Source organism: Syngnathus floridae, chromosome 2 (assembly GCF_059516105.1).
Source record: "Syngnathus floridae isolate MCC-2025c chromosome 2, RoL_Sflo_1.0, whole genome shotgun sequence".
Classification (NCBI taxonomy): Eukaryota; Metazoa; Chordata; class Actinopteri; order Syngnathiformes; family Syngnathidae; genus Syngnathus; species Syngnathus floridae.
Genome location: NC_142414.1, coordinates 14,900,086 through 14,918,838, shown reverse-complemented (window position 1 = coordinate 14,918,838; position 18,753 = coordinate 14,900,086). Strand labels below are relative to the sequence as shown.

General features: G+C 42.3%; 1 protein-coding gene and 1 long non-coding RNA gene across 4 annotated transcripts in view; one reads left to right on the top strand and one right to left on the bottom strand.

Annotated features, from left to right (window-relative positions):
- Window positions 1-58: 58 nt before the first annotated feature.
- nid2a (nidogen 2a (osteonidogen)) overlaps window positions 59-18,753 on the top strand; it is a 30,139-nt gene continuing 11,444 nt past the window's right edge. The window contains exons 1-28 of one of the 3 annotated variants that reach the window (XM_088368661.1): window positions 59-359; window positions 1,489-1,674; window positions 2,146-2,265; window positions 6,624-6,725; window positions 6,878-7,017; window positions 8,100-8,235; window positions 8,564-8,881; window positions 8,954-9,062; window positions 9,638-9,677; window positions 9,757-9,866; window positions 9,954-10,087; window positions 10,207-10,318; window positions 10,418-10,618; window positions 10,690-10,920; window positions 14,264-14,410; window positions 15,043-15,171; window positions 15,306-15,428; window positions 16,064-16,200; window positions 16,274-16,379; window positions 16,473-16,606; window positions 16,677-16,782; window positions 16,890-17,017; window positions 17,107-17,212; window positions 17,383-17,519; window positions 17,594-17,699; window positions 17,798-17,922; window positions 18,412-18,517; window positions 18,613-18,746. In XM_088368661.1, the coding sequence (XP_088224787.1) occupies window positions 153-359; window positions 1,489-1,674; window positions 2,146-2,265; window positions 6,624-6,725; window positions 6,878-7,017; window positions 8,100-8,235; window positions 8,564-8,881; window positions 8,954-9,062; window positions 9,638-9,677; window positions 9,757-9,866; window positions 9,954-10,087; window positions 10,207-10,318; window positions 10,418-10,618; window positions 10,690-10,920; window positions 14,264-14,410; window positions 15,043-15,171; window positions 15,306-15,428; window positions 16,064-16,200; window positions 16,274-16,379; window positions 16,473-16,606; window positions 16,677-16,782; window positions 16,890-17,017; window positions 17,107-17,212; window positions 17,383-17,519; window positions 17,594-17,699; window positions 17,798-17,922; window positions 18,412-18,517; window positions 18,613-18,746 (3,870 nt within the window). In that variant the 5' untranslated portion in view covers window positions 59-152. The remainder of the gene's footprint in view (window positions 360-1,488; window positions 1,675-2,145; window positions 2,266-6,623; window positions 6,726-6,877; window positions 7,018-8,099; window positions 8,236-8,563; window positions 8,882-8,953; window positions 9,063-9,637; window positions 9,678-9,756; window positions 9,867-9,953; window positions 10,088-10,206; window positions 10,319-10,417; window positions 10,619-10,689; window positions 10,921-14,263; window positions 14,411-15,042; window positions 15,172-15,305; window positions 15,429-16,063; window positions 16,201-16,273; window positions 16,380-16,472; window positions 16,607-16,676; window positions 16,783-16,889; window positions 17,018-17,106; window positions 17,213-17,382; window positions 17,520-17,593; window positions 17,700-17,797; window positions 17,923-18,411; window positions 18,518-18,612; window positions 18,747-18,753) is intronic. The other 2 variants (XM_088368662.1, XM_088368663.1) reach the window with 2 other exon arrangements.
- On the bottom strand, window positions 12,437-13,167 carry LOC148402084 (uncharacterized). The gene is made up of 3 exons (XR_015857091.1): window positions 13,066-13,167; window positions 12,865-12,956; window positions 12,437-12,783 (listed from the first exon to the last, which is right to left on the bottom strand). It is a non-coding gene; the product is annotated as an uncharacterized LOC148402084 (long non-coding RNA).

Here is an 18,753-nt window from a genome sequence, read left to right as displayed (position 1 = left end):
CATGGCCCCCCCGAGCATCCCTTTAACTCCTCCCTCTCTCTCCCAGAGTATTAGCGCCTCTGCTGAGTAGAGTTGAGGAGTTCTTCCTCTTTCTTTTCCTCCCCGTGAGTGCAGCTGTCTCCTTGTTGCAGCTTCTTCTTTGGCCCTCTACAATGGAGAGAGGGCAAATGGTGCCGGTCTACCTTCTGGGCCTGTGCTGCAGCATGTGTGTGGTTGCAGGGATCCAGAGGTCCCAAATGTTTCCCTATGGCATGTCAAGTGGAGATTCACTTTTGGAAGAAGGAGACGATGAAACCTCCAAAGTCTTATCTCTGCCTAAACCCTTCTACTTCTACGATACCCCCTTCTATCAGCTTTATGTAAGTACATGTGCATGCCTTTACTTTTTTTTTTTTTTGCACACTACTTTTGCCACATGTATCCAAATGCTCTCACTTGGAAAAGTGAACATGTCTGTTTTCTCAAATAGCATGTAATTATTTTCTTTATTTAACATGTACATGCAGCGGTTGAACGAGGCCTGGACTTGAGCATTCCCATTTAGTGACGAGTAAAAGGAGCAGAATTATTGTAAACACATCACAAATTACTCTTGTTAGGTTTATGTTCTTTTCTGTTTTCTTTGATGACAGGAGTAGGGTTTGTGAGCGATATAATCCCATGATGGTTTCAGTAAAACATATGTAACACCGAATAGGCGAAAAGGCATCACCATTGGACCACATGAGACCGTAAAACTTGTTTAGTGGATTAAATATTTGGTTCCTCCTAATAATTAAAGTAAATCAAGAATGCAAATGCAGCGGACAATTTGGAAATTCAACCAAAACCGGTTAGTAAACTATAAATTAATACGTAAATACTACGTAATACGTACTTGGGTAAATATACCACACTCCTTCCATCACTTACAGTGGCTATAAAAAGTCTACACACCCCTGTTCAAATGATCAGTTTTTGTGAGATAAAAAAATGGACCAAGATATTTTTTTCCACCCTCAGTGACCTACGTATAACGTCCACAACTCAATTGATTTTTTGCAATATATTATTGTAAAAGGAAATAATAAACTTGGTTACACAAGTAAGTGTGCACGCCCTCTTCTAACCGGGGATGTGACTGTGTTCACAATTAACCAATCACGCTTAAAGTCAGAAAACACTTGTCACCATTTAAAGTGCCTCTGATAAGCCTCAAATAAAGTTCAAATGTTTTGGATTTGCCTTTCTTCAATTAAGTTGTAGAAATCCTAAGTTGCATTAGTGATTGAAAAGGTTTTCAAATGCTGGTATCCTTTTTTTATATCACAGCAAGCTGGCATTTGAACAGGGGTGTGTAGACTTTATATATCTACTGTACATGTAAGCAGCACAGAAAACTGGTGGGAGTTTTCTCAAGAATGTTTGTGGTGCATTTAAAAAAAAAACTCATGTTTGCACTGTTCAAAAATAACATTGGAAAAATTATTTCCTTGTGACATTGTCCAGGTGGCCACCAACGGGATCATATCAGCTCAGGACTTGCCGATGGAGAAGCAGTATGTGGACGACGGGTTCCCCACGGATTTCCCAGTGGTGGCGCCGTTTCTGGCTGACATGGACACCAGTGGTGGAAGAGGACAGATTTACTACAGGGTGACTGAGACGCCCAGTGTGCTCAACAGAGTGGCCCAGGTGTGTTGACTCAAGGAAAAAAGCTAAAGGTTGTTATCACCTCAAAAGCAAATTGCTCTTCAACATCCAGTTGTAGTAAGCGGCCAAGACATTTTTCGACTGACTGATTAAACTTTTTATTTCGAACAAGCAAGACACAAAAAAAAGGCCATCCATGACCATACACTGCGTGCGGCACATATTTTCATTCTTTTCAACTGTTTCCCATTTTAACATTGCTTTAAATCCTCACACTTACTTTTCCACCGTTTCACACCACAAACTGTCAAACAAAAACGTTTTTTTCCGGTTGTGCATGTTTAATATTGTAAAGTTGTGTTCAGCATGCAATTCCTTTCCCTGTCCAAAAAGGATTTGGAACGTGTCCTGGTCTTGTTTTGGACTTGTTCATGCTGAGTAAGTAAAATACTTGCCAACTGTATTCTTCTTTTCTCTTCCTCCATGCGCTCATTTGTTCACCCGCCAACCCAGGAAGTTCACCAAGGCTTCCCAGATGCCAAATTCACCCCCACCCATGCTGTGGTGGCAACATGGGAGAATGTGGGCGCCTACGAGGAGCCCACTCGGACCAGTGGCGGGGCCTCGAACAAGGTATGATAGATATGGAGGACTTGACCACAGGAGTAAAACAGAATTAGCCCGAATTCCTGGAGGTTTCATGTATTCGTCCTCAGGGGTAGGAGTGTGAGGTCCATTTGTCCTCTATCTTCTCATCTACCTCTTAACCTTTTCGAGAGGTCAGAGGTCATCTTTGAAGGGTCATCAAATTGTCCTCGCCTCTCCTCCCTTCTCTTACAATTTCTATGCAGGTAGACAAACTATCCCACTCCCAAGCTCTGCTAGTGGCTGCTTCCATTTTTTTGTTTGTCTTCCCGATATCAGTTAATAACTAAACCAATCGTAAAATCTGGGAATAGCTACCCCAGGGCTTATTTGACTAATTCATCGAGGAAGAAATGTTTGAATTCCTATGTAGGAGGAATGTATGTACGATGATCTAAATTAAGATCGGTCACCTCTGCCAGCTATGCATCTGCACTTTACTATTTCATGGAGTCATATTCCACATTTTTGCATGTTAAGACAACCTGCAGTACATTAAACTAATATTTTGGAAGGCCACAAGGCAGACACGCTATCCACTTGAAGAAACAACAAGATCGAGTGGAATTCAAAATGTACCCCCCTACCCACCACCGGCAGCACCACCAAATTGAATAAACACAACCTTTGAGCGATGTTACTGCCACCACTTACTGTACATGTAGAATATAGTATCTCAACCATGAAGAGTGCTTGAGGTCAGACTCAGCACTTTTTTAGTTTAGTTTTATTAAAGGAGCTCTATCATGGTGAATAACTTTGGGGAATTTTTAGCCATTGAAACTGCTCGTTCATCACCACACATTGTGACGTCACAAAGTGAGGAGCAATATACCGCGCCGACAGACTAAAATTCTCAAAGCAGCTGTCCCAGCAACTTGAGTTGACATGCATCTGTTCTGATTTTTATGCATCAGTTAAATGATGTTTCACGTTCCTTTAAGTACAGAAGATGAATGGCTAGTTCTATTCTATCTGTTTATTTAACACATACGTTTGTTCTACTTTAGTACAAAAGGTGTGAGTGGTTTTGAAATGTTTTGGTTCTGCAGAAGCTCAATAAAAGCACATCTACTAAAGTTGCTGTGTTATCTTTACGTTTCGGGCAAATAGGATGGATAGATGGATGATGAAGGGAGTGGTGGAGGCAAACCACAGGAGACCTCCCCGTGTCTGGCCTTCTCATCTGTGTTTGTCTTTGCTTGTGTTTCTCAGGCTGTTTTATCTCAATCCTCAGCATTCCTCCTCCCCCAACCCGGCGGAACAAAAGCCAAAGGTGCAAATATTAAATGCAATGCACAACACTGGCTATTGCCTTGAAGTTGATTAGGACTTTGTGACATTCCAAATGTGAACCTGTGAATGTATTTGAACTGTTGAACGAATGGAAAGGAAGTTAGGGGATTAAAAAGCCTGGCCCATCACGGCGATCTGGGGGTCTGTGGACTGATAGCATCTTGCTTTGAAGAGATTAGCCGGAGGTGCTGGGTGGAGTTCACTGGGAAGGGGTGGGGAGTCGGGGGGGTTGATTATGTGGAGTCCTGTGTGCCACACAGAGTCAGGATGTGTGTTGGAGGTGATGCTTCTTCGGGGGAAGGGGATCTATTGTTTGCCGCAGAGATGACACTGTGAAAATTTCATAACATATTGACCAAAATGATCATTGTTACCAGTATTATCACTAGCACGACAAACACACACAGCTCAAAATTTTGGTAAATTCTTAGTTTCTCTGATTTTGCCATTTTTGATGGTGCCCTAAAATACAACTGATCCGACTTACAAGGCATAGTAAAAAAATGTTTGCTTTTGATTTGTGAATGCAAACTTGAGACACGAGTGCGATATGGCGGCAGGCAGTAAGCTCAACTCAACTAACTTCACAACATGCAGAATCTTGTCAGATCTGTTCAGATTTTTAGCATTTCCATTCATTTCAGTGGGTAAAGATGGCTGTTTTGAGTTATGAATGTGGTCATGAAACAAGCTGAATTTCTCAGGGCAGATCTGTATAGTATAAGTATCTATGTTGGAGTCTAATGACATTTTTATTTTCTAATTCTACAAACTACTGACAAGCCCCCAAATTCTAAATACAAATATTGTCATTTATTTGGAGAAAATTACATTTTAGGTCAAATACCAAAAGAGGTCCTTTGAGTTTTGGTCTAAATTATTTCCGGAGCAGTAACTCAATTTTATTATTTTCCCATTGTTTTTTAAGCTCTGTCCCCTTTATTATTTATCAGATGTCGACTAAGATGTACTTTTGCCTCTTCTTGATGTTTATTAATCCTTTCATTGTCCCCCCCCTGTGTAAAACAATAGGAACTACTAACCCTCCAAGTTCTATTTGTTGTTTCTCAGAGCCCCCTTGGTCGACACGGGTGTTCTTCCTGGCTCAAAGCAAACTGAACATATGCAACTCCTTTCTCACACAATGATTGCCGGGTGATGAGGGAATATAATCATAATGACTGAAGATAATTTGCCCAGTTTGCATGGAGAACACTAAATTGTCTGGGTGACCCCTAACTTTTGAACGGTAGTGTTAGTGTTCGTCAACATCTTGACTTAATTCCTTAAAAAAATGCGTGGGCGCTTGACCAACAACTTTTTTTTTGAATGATTTTGATGACAGGGTGAGGTCTAAAACTAAAGACAATGTAACTTAGAATTTAAGTGTTACAGTGCATGTACATGTAGTAGAAGCAAAGCAGTACCCATGGTTGAGTTGTTGGTCCCAAGTGAGTGTCCATAGGTCAATGTTAGGTCATCGGAAAGCAGTTGGGTAACTTGCTGACTACTAAAGGCTTTGTTTATGCAGTACTCTTTTAAATGAAGACAGATGGCAAATGTTATTTTGGCGCATGTTTGTTTGACGTTAAGGCCTAAAAAAAAAAACTATTTAAAAAACAAGTCTGAATGTATAAATTTTCAATATTGATGATCCATCTTGTCAAAACGTCTGCCTCATGGGCCTACTGTGCTTTTTTTTTTTTAGTCCCCTGTCGCCTTTAAAAAAAAATGTTTGATACAGTCCACAACATGGCGACTGCTACAAATACTTGGTTTTAATATTATCAACTAAAACACAAGTGGCTGAAGTGACCCACTTAGAGGAGAAGTAACAACACTTTCCACCACTGCTGCTCTCATTTGCATTATACGTGTTTGTGTTGTTTTTTCAGGTCAGCGTGACTTTGCTGTCGATATGTGAAGCCATAAAAAGAAATACTAAGTCGCTGTCACCGATAAATAGCCAACCAAACATTTGCAGGCGGTCACATAGACATAAGTGTGTGTGTGCATATGCTTGTGTGTGTCTGTGTGTGATGTGTGTATACACCCACACACCCACTGTCATGCTTGTAATTGAAAGGTGAGAAAAGAAAGCCTTTGTTTTTTTGTGGGGGCGCAATCACTAGTTGTCTTTACCTTGAATGCCAAACACTCACACAAAGAGACACACTAAGCCAAGCGCAAATTGGCTTGGACTGTTTGGATGTTTGTGGTGCGGTCAGTAAAAATTAAACGACACCACCATTCATAAAAAACACATAAAAAAAGGCTGAACACAAAAATGTCTCTCTGGCAAAGAAAACAATATCAGGAAAGTCTACTGGAACATTTGAAATTCATTTGGGGTTACTTTGAATGGTGGCAGGTGCGTACTGACGCACATTTAATATAAATTGGAAAGGTATTTAAACAGGAATGTTTAGATATTTTTAATATCTATTGTGGTTCCGCCGTCAACATTACAACATGAATGTGGCTGTATTTACGACAAAGCAAAAGCAGATTTCATATAGACACTACGCAACCGCCCGGACCAGACTCGCTAATTAAAGCAAGCCCAGAGGCGACAAGCAAGATGGTTTAAAGATGTTGTGCTAAGCAATTAGGAGCAAGAAACGTGTACTATACTTTTCATGGCTATAGGTGAAGAGACGTCTGAGTCCTGCTCACACATCTTTAACATGATCATGAAAGATGTGTGCACACACAGGAAGACAGCTGTGCTCTTCATTCGCTTGGGAATGTGTGTGTGTGTGTCTGCTTGTGTGTGCAGATGTGCACATGGAGTCACCGATAGTCCTCCTTCAAATAGACGCCTATTGTCTGCACTGACAATAGTTTATTTTAATACAGATTGAAAAGCGCCTTTATTTCAAACAAAGTGCTTTCAGGTAATATATAAGCGCTCGTTGACAGGTGCACAATGTAATTTTTTTCGTTGGCCATTCTGTGAGAAGTGTTATATTAATAACATTTACGTGCTTGACAGTAATTGAATTCAAACTGTAGTTTTTATTGAAGAGTAAACTTCCTCCCTCCTACAGGTCAACACCTTCCAGGCAGTGATTGGTTACGACGAAACCGACTCGTACGTTCTCTTCCTCTACCCCGAGGGTGGCCTGAACTTCTTTGGGACGAGACCCAAGGTAAACTGTGCAGAAACAAGGAGGTGCTTGTTTTTGGTGAACACTCCCGCCTGCAGATGCGTAGCATCATAGCTTAGCATCCCCCCACACACCAGTAAAAATATGACCTTGACTGTCCAGACAACTTTTGCATTGTTTGCTTCTTTTCCCAGGAGTCATATAATGTGGAGATAGAGCTGGCCGCTCGAGTCGGATTCAGCCGAGGAGAAATCACCTATCTCATTTTTTCCCGAACTGAGGGCCCTTACTACAGTGTGATCAGCAATGTGCAAAGTATCAAACATCTCGACCAGTTAGTATAAACTGTCTTATTCCATTTTCTTTACGTTTTTCTTGCTATACACGTGTCTGGAGTAGAGCTAGGACAGAACAAACCTACAACAAACTGGAAGGACCACTGAAATTCTTCAGTATCAATCCATCAAACAATTTTAAATAAATTTCCTATTTTTATGTTGCTCCACCGTTTGTGTTCAAACATCGACTCTTTAAAGCGTTTAGTTTGAAAGCAAATTTCAGCTAGAAATTGCACAAAACAGCTTGAAGCCTCTTTTTTTCAAGTTCTGTTCACTACGACAAGCTTTTTATGAAGCGAGTTGAGTTGCCACTGCAAAGCACTTTTTTGCTGGGAGGTCAAAGCAAAGCAAAAGCTCACCGGTGCGATGGCTCTTATTTTGAAAAACTCACCACCACCACTGCTACTACCAATAAAACTAATTCATTAGTAGTAGTAGTTATGGTTATGGTTAGTTATAGTTATTAGTCCTAATGGACAAAGGCTTCGATACTCCCACTTTGTAGGCTGCCAAGTTTTTCTTTCAAAAGTGATATGAGCCATTAAGGTATGCTTTGATGAGTTTAGTGTGGAGGACCCTGACCTGAGCCTTGACCTCAATTCCATGAACCATCTTTGCGATGAACTTAAGTTGAGATTGTGAGCCAACATCAGTACACCTCTGACCTCACAAATGTTCTTCTTGATGAATGGACCCAAAAAATCCCCCAGAATGGCGGTCATTCTTTTTTGTTCACTTCCAGATGTCCCGATCCTTCAGTCCATATTGCGGCACTAGAATGTTAAGTGTGTAAGGCTATTGTTTTTATTTAACCATAAAACCATGTTGGATTGGGACCTGTAAAATTGCGTGGACTGCACTTGCTGACAACCACGCTTTGAGTCATCTCTCCACTTGATTTGTTTTCTATTGGCACATACAATTGACTATTATTGTCGAGAACTAAGTGTGCTCTTAAGGGTCTAATGAAACTGTAGTTGACACTGTGTACACATCCCAATAGTGTACTTAAATCTTACTTCAAGGAAAATATTCAATGTATTGCTCTAATTACTGTTTTTTTCCCACTCCATTCAAGGGTTGGCAACACTGGAATTCCAGGTGTTTGGCTTTTCCACACTGGGAATCGCTATTCTTTTGACAACATTGTCCCTGCTGCATCTATTGGTGATATTCTTGCTACGCCTCTCCCAAGAGAACACAATCAACCTCAGGTAATTTCGCTCTCTCGTCTGTCAAATTTCAATGACTGAGGAAAATCGCAAAGTCAATGTATACACTGTATAACAAGGCTTCAAAAATCATGACAACTCAGTTGTTTCTGCTCTGAACGCTGTCAAACAAATGCCACAGATTTTCTTATGCGTAATGTTTTATTTATTCATCCAGATTAGGCAATTGAGAACAGATTTTCATTTGCAGTCCAATACGATATCAAATCGCAATCCCAGCGAATCGTTTCGCTTAAAAAATAAATCGTATCGCTGACCATGATATTGATGACACTGCAAGGCATGATTGGTTTGTGGTTGTTCCTCCCAGAGCGCCACTACACCCGAGTACAATGACTTTGAAGAGTACCCAGACAACAGCAACTTCGACCCCGGTCATCAAGAGGAAGACAGAGATTTCCCTCTGACAGTTGAAGATGTGGAATTCCAACCGGTAGCCGCTGGAGAATCTGTCCAGCCGGAAAGCTCTGACCTTCCTTTGTCAGCATCCGAGGTGTCGCATGGCGGTGGAGATGTACCTTTGACATCTGAGCCCAGGCACGATTCAGAGGTGGCGGGGCGGCAGTATGCACCGCCTCCTTCTCGAGAGGTCATCCCAGATGGAGGTGCTCAGCGGTCCCAAGAGCAGGTACACTTGAAATAACCAATATTGGGAGAGTTTTGTTGCAATTTTGGCTCCACCATGGTTTTCCTCCTATAGATTCCTGTGGATGTCGGAGATTTGTATCCCTCTCACAGAAATGAGCCACCCCTGTCCCCTGGAGGTCATGTGGTCAGTGTGGAGGAAGATGTGGACTTTGACACAGGAGGTAAGACACCTTCACAGAAATGCGTATTTATGGCCTGTGTATGTAGTCGTAAACGTACGAAAGGAGAATGGCTGACAGGAAATGGAGGGAAACGATATCTCATCCTCAGCAGCTGCACGACAATATGGCTGTTGTGCAACTCCTAGTGCGTGTGTATGTATGTGTGTGTGTGTGTATACTTACTCGAGTTCATTCATGAAGTATTTGTCTTCTGTTACGTTGCAACATGGTAAGTTTTTTTTTTAGCAGTATTTACAGATCGGCAGTGACAGGCTATATCCTTGTATTGAAGCATTTTACATGCCTGTGAGATGATAGTCATGGTATGGAACACTGCGACAGCTGTTTTCTCTCCAAGTGTTCTGTACTGTATATACAGTACGTGTGTGTGCATGCATGCATTGTGTGTGTGTGTGTGTGTGTGTGTGTGTGAGAGAGAGAGAGCGAGAGAGATTTTTCTGCAGTATTTTCCCATCCTCCTACCGTGCTGTATACTTACCATAATGTCAAGCACTTTTAATTGCTTGACATATAGTGCTGATACTAAGCCTTCAGTTTTTATGTCTGTTTCTCAGTAATTCACTACACCACAGAGAATAAGGAAACATGTGCAAGGTATGTTATCAATCATATACTATGATGGGATATTCCTTGGGTGTTAATCTTGAGAGTTATTGATTTGTGTTTGTCGTAGGTTCCAGCAGCAGTGTTCTCAGAACGCCTTTTGCTCTGACTATGCTACGGGTTTCTGCTGTCACTGCCGACCCGGCTATTATGGAAATGGCCGCCATTGCCTGCCGGACGGTTAGTCGTCAGCGCCCGCTGCGTTCTTTTGATCATTTTTAAATTCAGTGAAATACACTTACCCGGCTGGTGTTTGTTTGTGTTCAGCGGCCCCTCAGCGCGTCACTGGCAAGCTGAGTGGAACGGTAACCGTGGGTTTGACTCCCGTGGAGCTGAACAACATTGATCTGCATGCTTACATTGTGGTGGGAGATGGGCGTGCTTACACAGCCGTCAGTGAGGTAGCAGAACTTTCCGAATAATTGGGAACCACTTGAAAACAAATGAGAGATCACTCATTCCATGAACTGCATTTTCCACATTTCATCTTCTGGGTTCTCTACTGGCCTTGCTTGGTTAGATCCCCGAGCCAGTGGGTTGGGCCTTGATGCCGGCTGCGCCGATCGGTGAGCTGTTTGGTTGGCTGTTTGCTCTCGAGTTGCCCAATAGCCAAGCAGGATTCAAAACTACAGGTACAGAACTTTTCACTATGAACTTTCTCCGCAACTAACCTTTTGATCTAGACAGAAAGGTGGTTGTGCACAAACTAAAATAGTTATTGTTGTTACCAGGGGCTGAGTTTACTCGTCAAGCCGAACTCGTCTTTTACCCTGGCAACCAGCGGCTGTCAATCACTCAGACGGGACGAGGCCTCGACGAGAACAATCACTTCACTGTCGACACCGCGCTCAGCGGCAGTGTGCCTTTCCTACCTCCTGCTGCTGAAGTGACCATGGAGCCTTTTAAGGAGACGTACCATTACTACCCATCAGGTAACCACGATGACCACTGAAGACGCCTAACTCCACTGTGCGTTAATAGCACCCTTTGTGTTTGGTTCCAGTTGCTACATCCAGCTCCGTGAGGGAGTTTACCGTGGTCTCACCAGACCGAGGATCCGAATCCTTTTCGTTCCAGCTGAAACAAAACATCACCTACCGTGATTGTCGACATGACAACCGGGCTTCGCCTGTAGAGACCCTGCAGATCACCATGGAGAGAGTGTTTGTCATGTACGTCAAGGAGGAGCGGATTCTCAGATACGCCATCACCAACAAGATCAGCCCAGTTGGAGGTTGGTGGTGGACACAAAAATCACTAATTGTCCCATAGAGGTCTCACTGTATTCAAATGTTTGACTTTTTTTTTTAACCTCAACCAGGCATGAAATGGTGAGAGGCGTTGTTTGGATCACTGTTGGTTGGTTAGTTAGGGTAGATGGGTTGGGTTAGATTACAGAGTTGCTTCCATTTACATGGGAATTGCAAATAATGTGAAAACGCTGCAGAGAAGGCAATGTATTCAAGTTAGGCCGGCTTGAGCTCAAGTGGCAATCGAAGATGTCGGTCGATGGCTTCCTGTACTTGAAAAAACACGATTTTTGAAAGGCTTATTGACTGCATGTAAACATAGCGTTTGGCCAACACAAATGTCTTTGTATTTGTCTTGCCTGTTGAATCAGTAATTCTGGCACCAAGCCTCATTCAACTGCAGCAGAAAATCATTCAAATGCTGATCAAATATTGCAACAATACCCCGTGTTCTTTTTCCAACAACACAATTTTCTATAAGTCAATCTGATTTAAAAAAAACAACAACAAAGAGACTGAACAGAGAGACCAAAAGATGGAGCGTCCCAAGTCTCTATCATTTTGATGTCACATTGATTATAAAGGTCGTGACATATGCACAGGCTTGCAAGTGCGTACACACACAGTACACACCCACTCTCACGCACGCATGCACACACTCACCCAAACACACTTGTACACCCAGAGCACAGCTGGAAGAGCTTTGGGGGATCAGGGGTTTTGTAAACACGGGCTAAGTGCTGTGTGTGCGTGTGTGCGTGCATATGCATGTGTGTGCGCGGGCATATGCATGTGTGTGTATGTGTGCATGAGTGTGTACATACACGCACACATGCATGGAAGGGTCTCACACTCTGGGAAATAATACCCTATCCAATGACAGATTTTAAGGAAGGGGGTGGGTTGCCGGGCAGAATAGCTTCCTTGTGATGTCATGAGAATCCCCGGACTGACTTGAATGGCACTCAATAGACCATAGGCCTCCTCCAAGGCCAAACAATTGTAATCTGTATCAGTACCAAATTCCCTCACTGGAGATTATGAAAGCGCAAATGAGAAATTCCTCACATGCATACACGGTGGAATCACTGATAATATCAGTTAATGAGAATAAATTGCAAAACAATCTTCATGATGAAAATACAGTGTTTGAAGGAATTTATCAAGCAAGTGCAGCTGATGCACATTTAAAGGGGGAAAGTGAAACTTTGGCCCAGCAGTGTGCAGTTTAAGATTTACCCACCTGGTTCCCTTAGTCAGACAGGACCAGCTGCAGCACATCCATTTGCTTTTTTTTTCTTTCATGGATTTGGAAAATCAGAGCTCTTTGTCAGTCTGTTAACGGGCCACTACAAAACTATGAGAGTAGTGCAATTCAAATACAAACTTTAATCTGGACTTTCTGTAATGTTTCTCACTTTTGCTTTATCAGGTGCATGAATCCAATGACAAAAAGCCAGTTGCTGACTTTGTTCAAGTTCAGAATCTCGTTCTCTACAAGTAAAGTAGTTGTTCCAAGGCGGTGCACCACAGCCATGTTATTGTTGCTTTGGTATTTCTCAACCTTGACCCCTGCTGTGACTGAGTTTTGAGCAGAAGAGGGAAGCTCATCTTAAAAAGTCATACTAGTTGGTGGCGCAATTCTGTACGCATCCTCTGAGTGACTTTAAAGTCTGTGTAAAATGAAAATAAATGTCTTGTGAATTTGACACACCGCAGAGAAGAAAGTTGCTAACAATCACGGCGAATGTGACTGATTAAAACAATCCCAAGTGTATCAAATGAGGCTTCTAAATCATGAAAAATCAAGCCCTTGTCGCCGCTCTCCAACGTTGTGGGTGTGTCCGCTGAATGTTTGGAAAAAAAAAAAAAAAGCATGTTTCTTATGCCTACACATAACTACAGGTTTCAGCTGTGAAAATACGTACATCATCGTAAAGTCTCCAGTGGCTAAAATATATCGTAGTGGAGGAGGGGGGCCTCACGCTGCAACTTCTTTTGGCGCCATTTTCGCCACACCCTAAAAAATCAAGAGAACACAAATGGTGAAAAACAGTCTCCATCTTTGTCAGCAATCATCTTCAGACATGTATAATGTAATTTGAGACAAATCTCTAAATTCCCCTTACAGCATCTTTAATGATCCAGCCCTCTTTTTCCGTCTGCTCATATTCCCGTAACCCTCTCATGTCCACATTTGGGACGTGTCCTGATTAGAAGCACGTATCAAGCTCTGGCCTCAGGAGATGGAAGCAATCTGGAGTAAACGTCATTGTCTGTGTGCAGGGGATTTTCTCTCTGTGGAGTGTGTACCATCCATTTCTGAGTCACTCCACTGTGACTTGGGTTTACTATACTACAATATTTTAAGACTGGTCATGGTGGAGGCCTGAGATGTTGTTTTAGGTGGTAAAACTTGAGAAACACTAGGGTAGTGTATGAGAAAAAATATAGTACTTGTTTTTGAGCTGGTTTGTGAAATTTAAGATATTGTTTTTTTTCTTTGCGGTTCCGAAATATTAAGAATATGAAAAACACTGGCAGTGCATCAAGAACACTATATAAGCATCCAATCAGATTTTACTTTGATTTGATCCTCCATATACTAGCAGCACATGACACCAATTAATCAGCCTAAAATGGGATCCAGAAACTCAGAAAATGAATTTATTCAGCATTCAAATTGTTAAACAGTGAGGCTACACTTGTGACTTGTTGTGTGCCAATCGGCAGTTGAGAGGTAGAAAACATTTCATGTTGTAACACATGGTCAATGTGAGGTCACGCTGGAGGAAACCTTTCACACACATCTGCTCACTCATCATACTGTGTGTGGGTGGGGGGTGGGGGTGTGTCTTGGTGTGTCTAACTTCAACCATGTGTTGAATATTGAGAACATGAAGGAAGTCACTTCCTAAAAGAAAGACATCCTGTGGGAATTGCTCTGATGTGTTTACATAGCCTTGCTGCCGTAATCATCCTAAGTACTTAACACTAAATAGTCCAAAGGTCAACTCACTGTAAATTTGGCTTTTTTTTTCTAATTTTTTTTCATATATGGTACTCTTGTTGTATGCTGCAGTTTTTGATGTTTCAACTATTTTTAGTAACAGATTAATGGCATTTCCATTTCATTGGGGATAGATGTTTGGTATTAATTTGAATGTATCATCTCATTCAAATTTCATCAAATTAACCAAAGGGTCTGTTTTTGGTTTGTTAACATGTTTCCTTGTATTATAAGCGGTATCATCAATGCAAATTTACTCTCATTTTTTTTTCAGCAACACAACTAATAAGGGCCACAATTTTCTTGTTTTGCTTCAGCTGAGTTGACAGGACCAGGGTTGGTTAACCCCTGCTATGATGGAAGCCACGACTGTGACACGACTGCCCAGTGCATCCCACTGGAGGACAAGGCTTTCCAGTGCCGGTGTGGAACTGGTTACAGAGGAGATGGACACAACTGTTACGGTACCTAACCTAGTGTCCTGTGGGACTCCGGTGTATTTTTCTTCAGTGGTGTCACATGAACATCGGTGCCCCAAGTAGTCAAACTGTGTTCCAGGATGGGGAATATCTTACCTCCCTGAATTGGTTACATTAACAAAGATTTTTTTGCGCTGATTCCAAATCGGCCCTTGTTTTTTTTTCCACACCACATCAGGGTTTCATCATCATAACCTTACTTCCCACCTCCAGCACTTCAAACATGCACACAGACTTTGACAGTTGAAGGTGCTGCGGCACTTTTCAACATCTGTCCAGCAAGTGTGTATGGAAGGAATCATCACTCCCTCTTCCCTTTCTTGTCAGTCCCCCCTCCTTGTTTAATGATCTAATTAAGAAAGACCTCCATTGCTTTAAGCTTGTCCGTGGCCTGTCATTAGCCCAGCATTATCTTTGTGTCCCCTGCTGACAGCACTAGGAAAGCCCCAGGCTCTGCCACGGTTCCCATGGATGGGCCCCAGTGTCTCTCCATGACCGCATAATCACAATGTCTTGTACAGTGCTAAGAATGCAGCCTTGGCTCCAGGTGTTTGCACTCAAATATGGATGGAGAACTTGTTTCGGTTGACATGTTTTCTCTCGCTCTCTCTGGTTAGATGTTGATGAGTGTGCAGAGGGCTTGTCTTCATGTGGGGCTCATTCGCAATGCATCAACTTACCCGGTAGTCATCGCTGCCACTGCCAGAGCGGCTATGAATTTGGTTTCGACGGACGTACATGTGTGGGTGAGTTGTTAGACGCAACATGTTATGTTAATAAATAGAAGACGGATTCTTTGTGACCGTGGGGATTATCTATTAGCATCTTGTCATTTGCACATATAGCAGTGTTCCTCTACTTTTTGACTGTATGTCCACAGACATGGATGAATGCAGGTCCTCCCCATGCCACATCAATGCAAGATGCAGCAACAGCCTAGGCTCCTTCCACTGTCAGTGTGAGAATGGTTTTTACGGAGATGGTCTCTTCTGCTCGCAACAAGGTCAGTTGACTTGCCATGATTAAGTTCTTCTGTGCATTTGCGGTGTTAATATGTAGACAAATCCGAATTCCAATTAAGTTGGGCTGTTGTGCAAAACGTGAACCACGCCAGCTGCAGACCAGGTTGCAACAGTAACATAACTGGAATGTATACGCATTGAATATGACATGTAAATTGCATGATCAGTAACTGAAAAATGTGTAGTGGAAACATGCATATCGGCTGAGGTAATGAAATACCAGCAAATTGTAGCCAGATACATTTTTGAAGGTTCCATAAACTGGAGATGTTTAGGGAAAATCTGACATTTTGACACCTTTGCCCTTCACATCATCGACTTTAATGAATGTGATTGCAGAGTGCAATCGTGCTCATAAAGTTGAACACATGTTTGAATTGTTTACAAAACATCAAAACCACGGTGGTGTCAAACTACCGACTGTGGAAACCCAGTCTGTGGACTGACTAATCCTGCTCCAATCAATTCTCTTCCTGTCAAATTCCCCAAAAAGAATTCCGAAGTCCTGAAGGTTTTCTGAGAACAGTGAGGAGCCTACAATTTACAAGACATCATTTTGTTCATACAGTATACATTAATTGCAAAAGTGTTAATAATTATTATAATTCATCCATAGGACCGACAGGTGGTACTAAAAGTCAATGTGAGCAGCACAGAGACAGTCTACAGAGTGGACCAGAACAAGCTGGTCAGCTGCCGGTTGGGATTTTTATCCCTCAATGCGACTCCGATGGACGATACAGACCACTGCAGGTGGGTAATGAAATCCAGAGAGCAAAATGATGACCACTGACTGGAGCTCAAGAGGCTGATTACTCATTTGCAGTGCCATGGCTCCACTGGACATTGTTGGTGTGTGGATAATAGGGGACAAGAAAGAGCAGGAACCAGGACTCCCCCTGGTATGGCACCAACAGACTGTGACCGACACGGTGAGGAGCACATGTACAACATGCCTTGAGCATTGTCTTGCTGTGCCGTACTTACAAATAAATACTTTGAATACTTTGCCTCTAACCAACCAGAGCAACCACAGAAACCTAAAACCCAATGCGAACACCACAGAGACAGTATTCAGACCACCAGTCCAGATGGTTATCCTCGAGTGGGAGGTTTCGTACCTCAGTGTGACGCTAACGGACAATACACTCCTCAACAGGTAAGCACTTTTTAAATCGTAGACGCAATGTGTTTACCATATGAGACATTCATAAGTCTTGTTATTTTAGTGTCACGGCTCTACTGGACATTGCTGGTGTGTGGACAGCCAAGGACAGGAAAGACACGGAACCAGGACTCCACCTGGCACAACTCCCATCGACTGTGAGAGACCAGGTGCAAAGCAGGCTTTTATCAGCAAGACATTTCATTTGCTGTCATGGTCATTGATAGGCTGGAAGTTGACAATTTCCATTTTCTAAAGTGTTTCTTCATGTCCTCAGATGGCCATCCTAAAACTCACTGTGAGCACCACAGAGACAGCATGCAAACTGCCAGTCCAGAGGGTTATCCACCCGTGGGAGCTTTTGTCCCTCAGTGTGATGCTAACGGACAATACACACCACTGCAGGTCGGAAGAAGATACTTCAACCACGAACTACAGAGATGCTTTTTGAAACATTAATCTCCATTAATTTAATCTCCACCCATCTGCCACAGTGTCATGGTTCTACTGGGCATTGTTGGTGTGTGGACAGCCAGGGACAAGAAAGACCCGGAACCAGAACCAGTCCTGGTGCACCACCCACAGACTGCGACAAACCAGGTCAGAAAAGGAAGGGTGCCCACAAAAAGATGGACTTCTTCCAGAAGGCTGTCATGCTGCATGTATTGTTTTATTGCCATGATGCTACAAATGCTTGCTTCCACGAATGTTAACAGTACTTTCAAAAAGAATCCTAAACTCACTTGTTTTCACACAAAATCTCTGTCAAGCAGAAGAACCAGATCATTCAAAAACCCACTGTGAGCGTCACAGAGACAGTGTGCAGACCACCAGTCCTGAGGGTTATCCTCTCCTGGGAGCCTTTGTGCCTGAGTGTGATGCAAACGGGGAGTATGTTCCTCAACAGGTAATTAATTATGTGCTGAGGCATTATGTCTTTTGTATATTTTGGTTGCACTAAGACCGAATGCACATTTTTAGTGTCACGGCTCCACTGGGCATTGTTGGTGTGTGGACAGTCAAGGACAAGAAAGACCTGGTACAAGAACTCCTCCTGGTGCAACACCCATCGGCTGTGACAAACCAGGTGCCAACGCAAACATTTTTTCAATGTGGCAAGAACAACTTTATATTCCCTAACATTGCCCAAAAAAAAACCTAACAACTTTACGTTGCAATTTCCAGAGCAACCTAAAAGCCAATGTGAGCAGCACAGAGATAGTGTACAGACCACCAGTCCAGAGGGGTACCCAGTAGTGGGAGCCTTTGTTCCTCATTGTGATTCCAATGGTCATTACACACCTCTACAGGTAAATTCTTTAATATATATATCTATAATATATATTGTGTTCAGTGTATGATATGCTTTATTAGGGCTTGAGCAGTAACCACTGCGCAGTCCCTATTGTTTTTATACTTTAAAGCTGTCATAAATGACAACAAAATGAAACATTGAACACACATCAGGTTTGTCAAAAACATCAATATTTTATGACTATATTGTGCATTTTTAAAAATATTATTCAGTAGCGCTTTGAGCATTATTGTGCGATTTGAAAAAAAAAGTTTAATTGCACACTGTACCAAATTTTTTATGAAACAGCATTGCAAACTCATTGAAAACATAGTGATTTTATTTTGAAAATAAGGACATTTCTACGTGACCCCAAACTTTTGAATGGTAGAGTATATCTTTTTTTAATTTTAATTCCAGTTGCAATCTGCCAGTCTCGTATCTCAAGGTAGCCAAGGCTGATAGGGCCCTCAGAGCTCTAATTAAATGTTAATGTTCATTTCAGTGTCACGGCTCGACTGGACATTGTTGGTGTGTGGACAGCCAAGGACAGGAAAGACAAGGAACCAGAACTCCACCTGGTACAGCACCCACTGACTGTGACAAATCAGGTGCATTAGCCAAATCATTCCATACTATGGCAGAGTACTGCTGTCTTCATATCATATGGTTGGCTAGAATTTGTATTGTTAAATCAATGTAACAGAAGAACCGGAACGTCTTAAAAGTCATTGTGAGCAGCACAGAGACAGTGTACAGACCACCAGTCCAGAGGGTTACCCACTAGTGGGAGCATTTGTACCCCAGTGTGACGCTAATGGAGAGTACACTGCTCAACAGGTACATT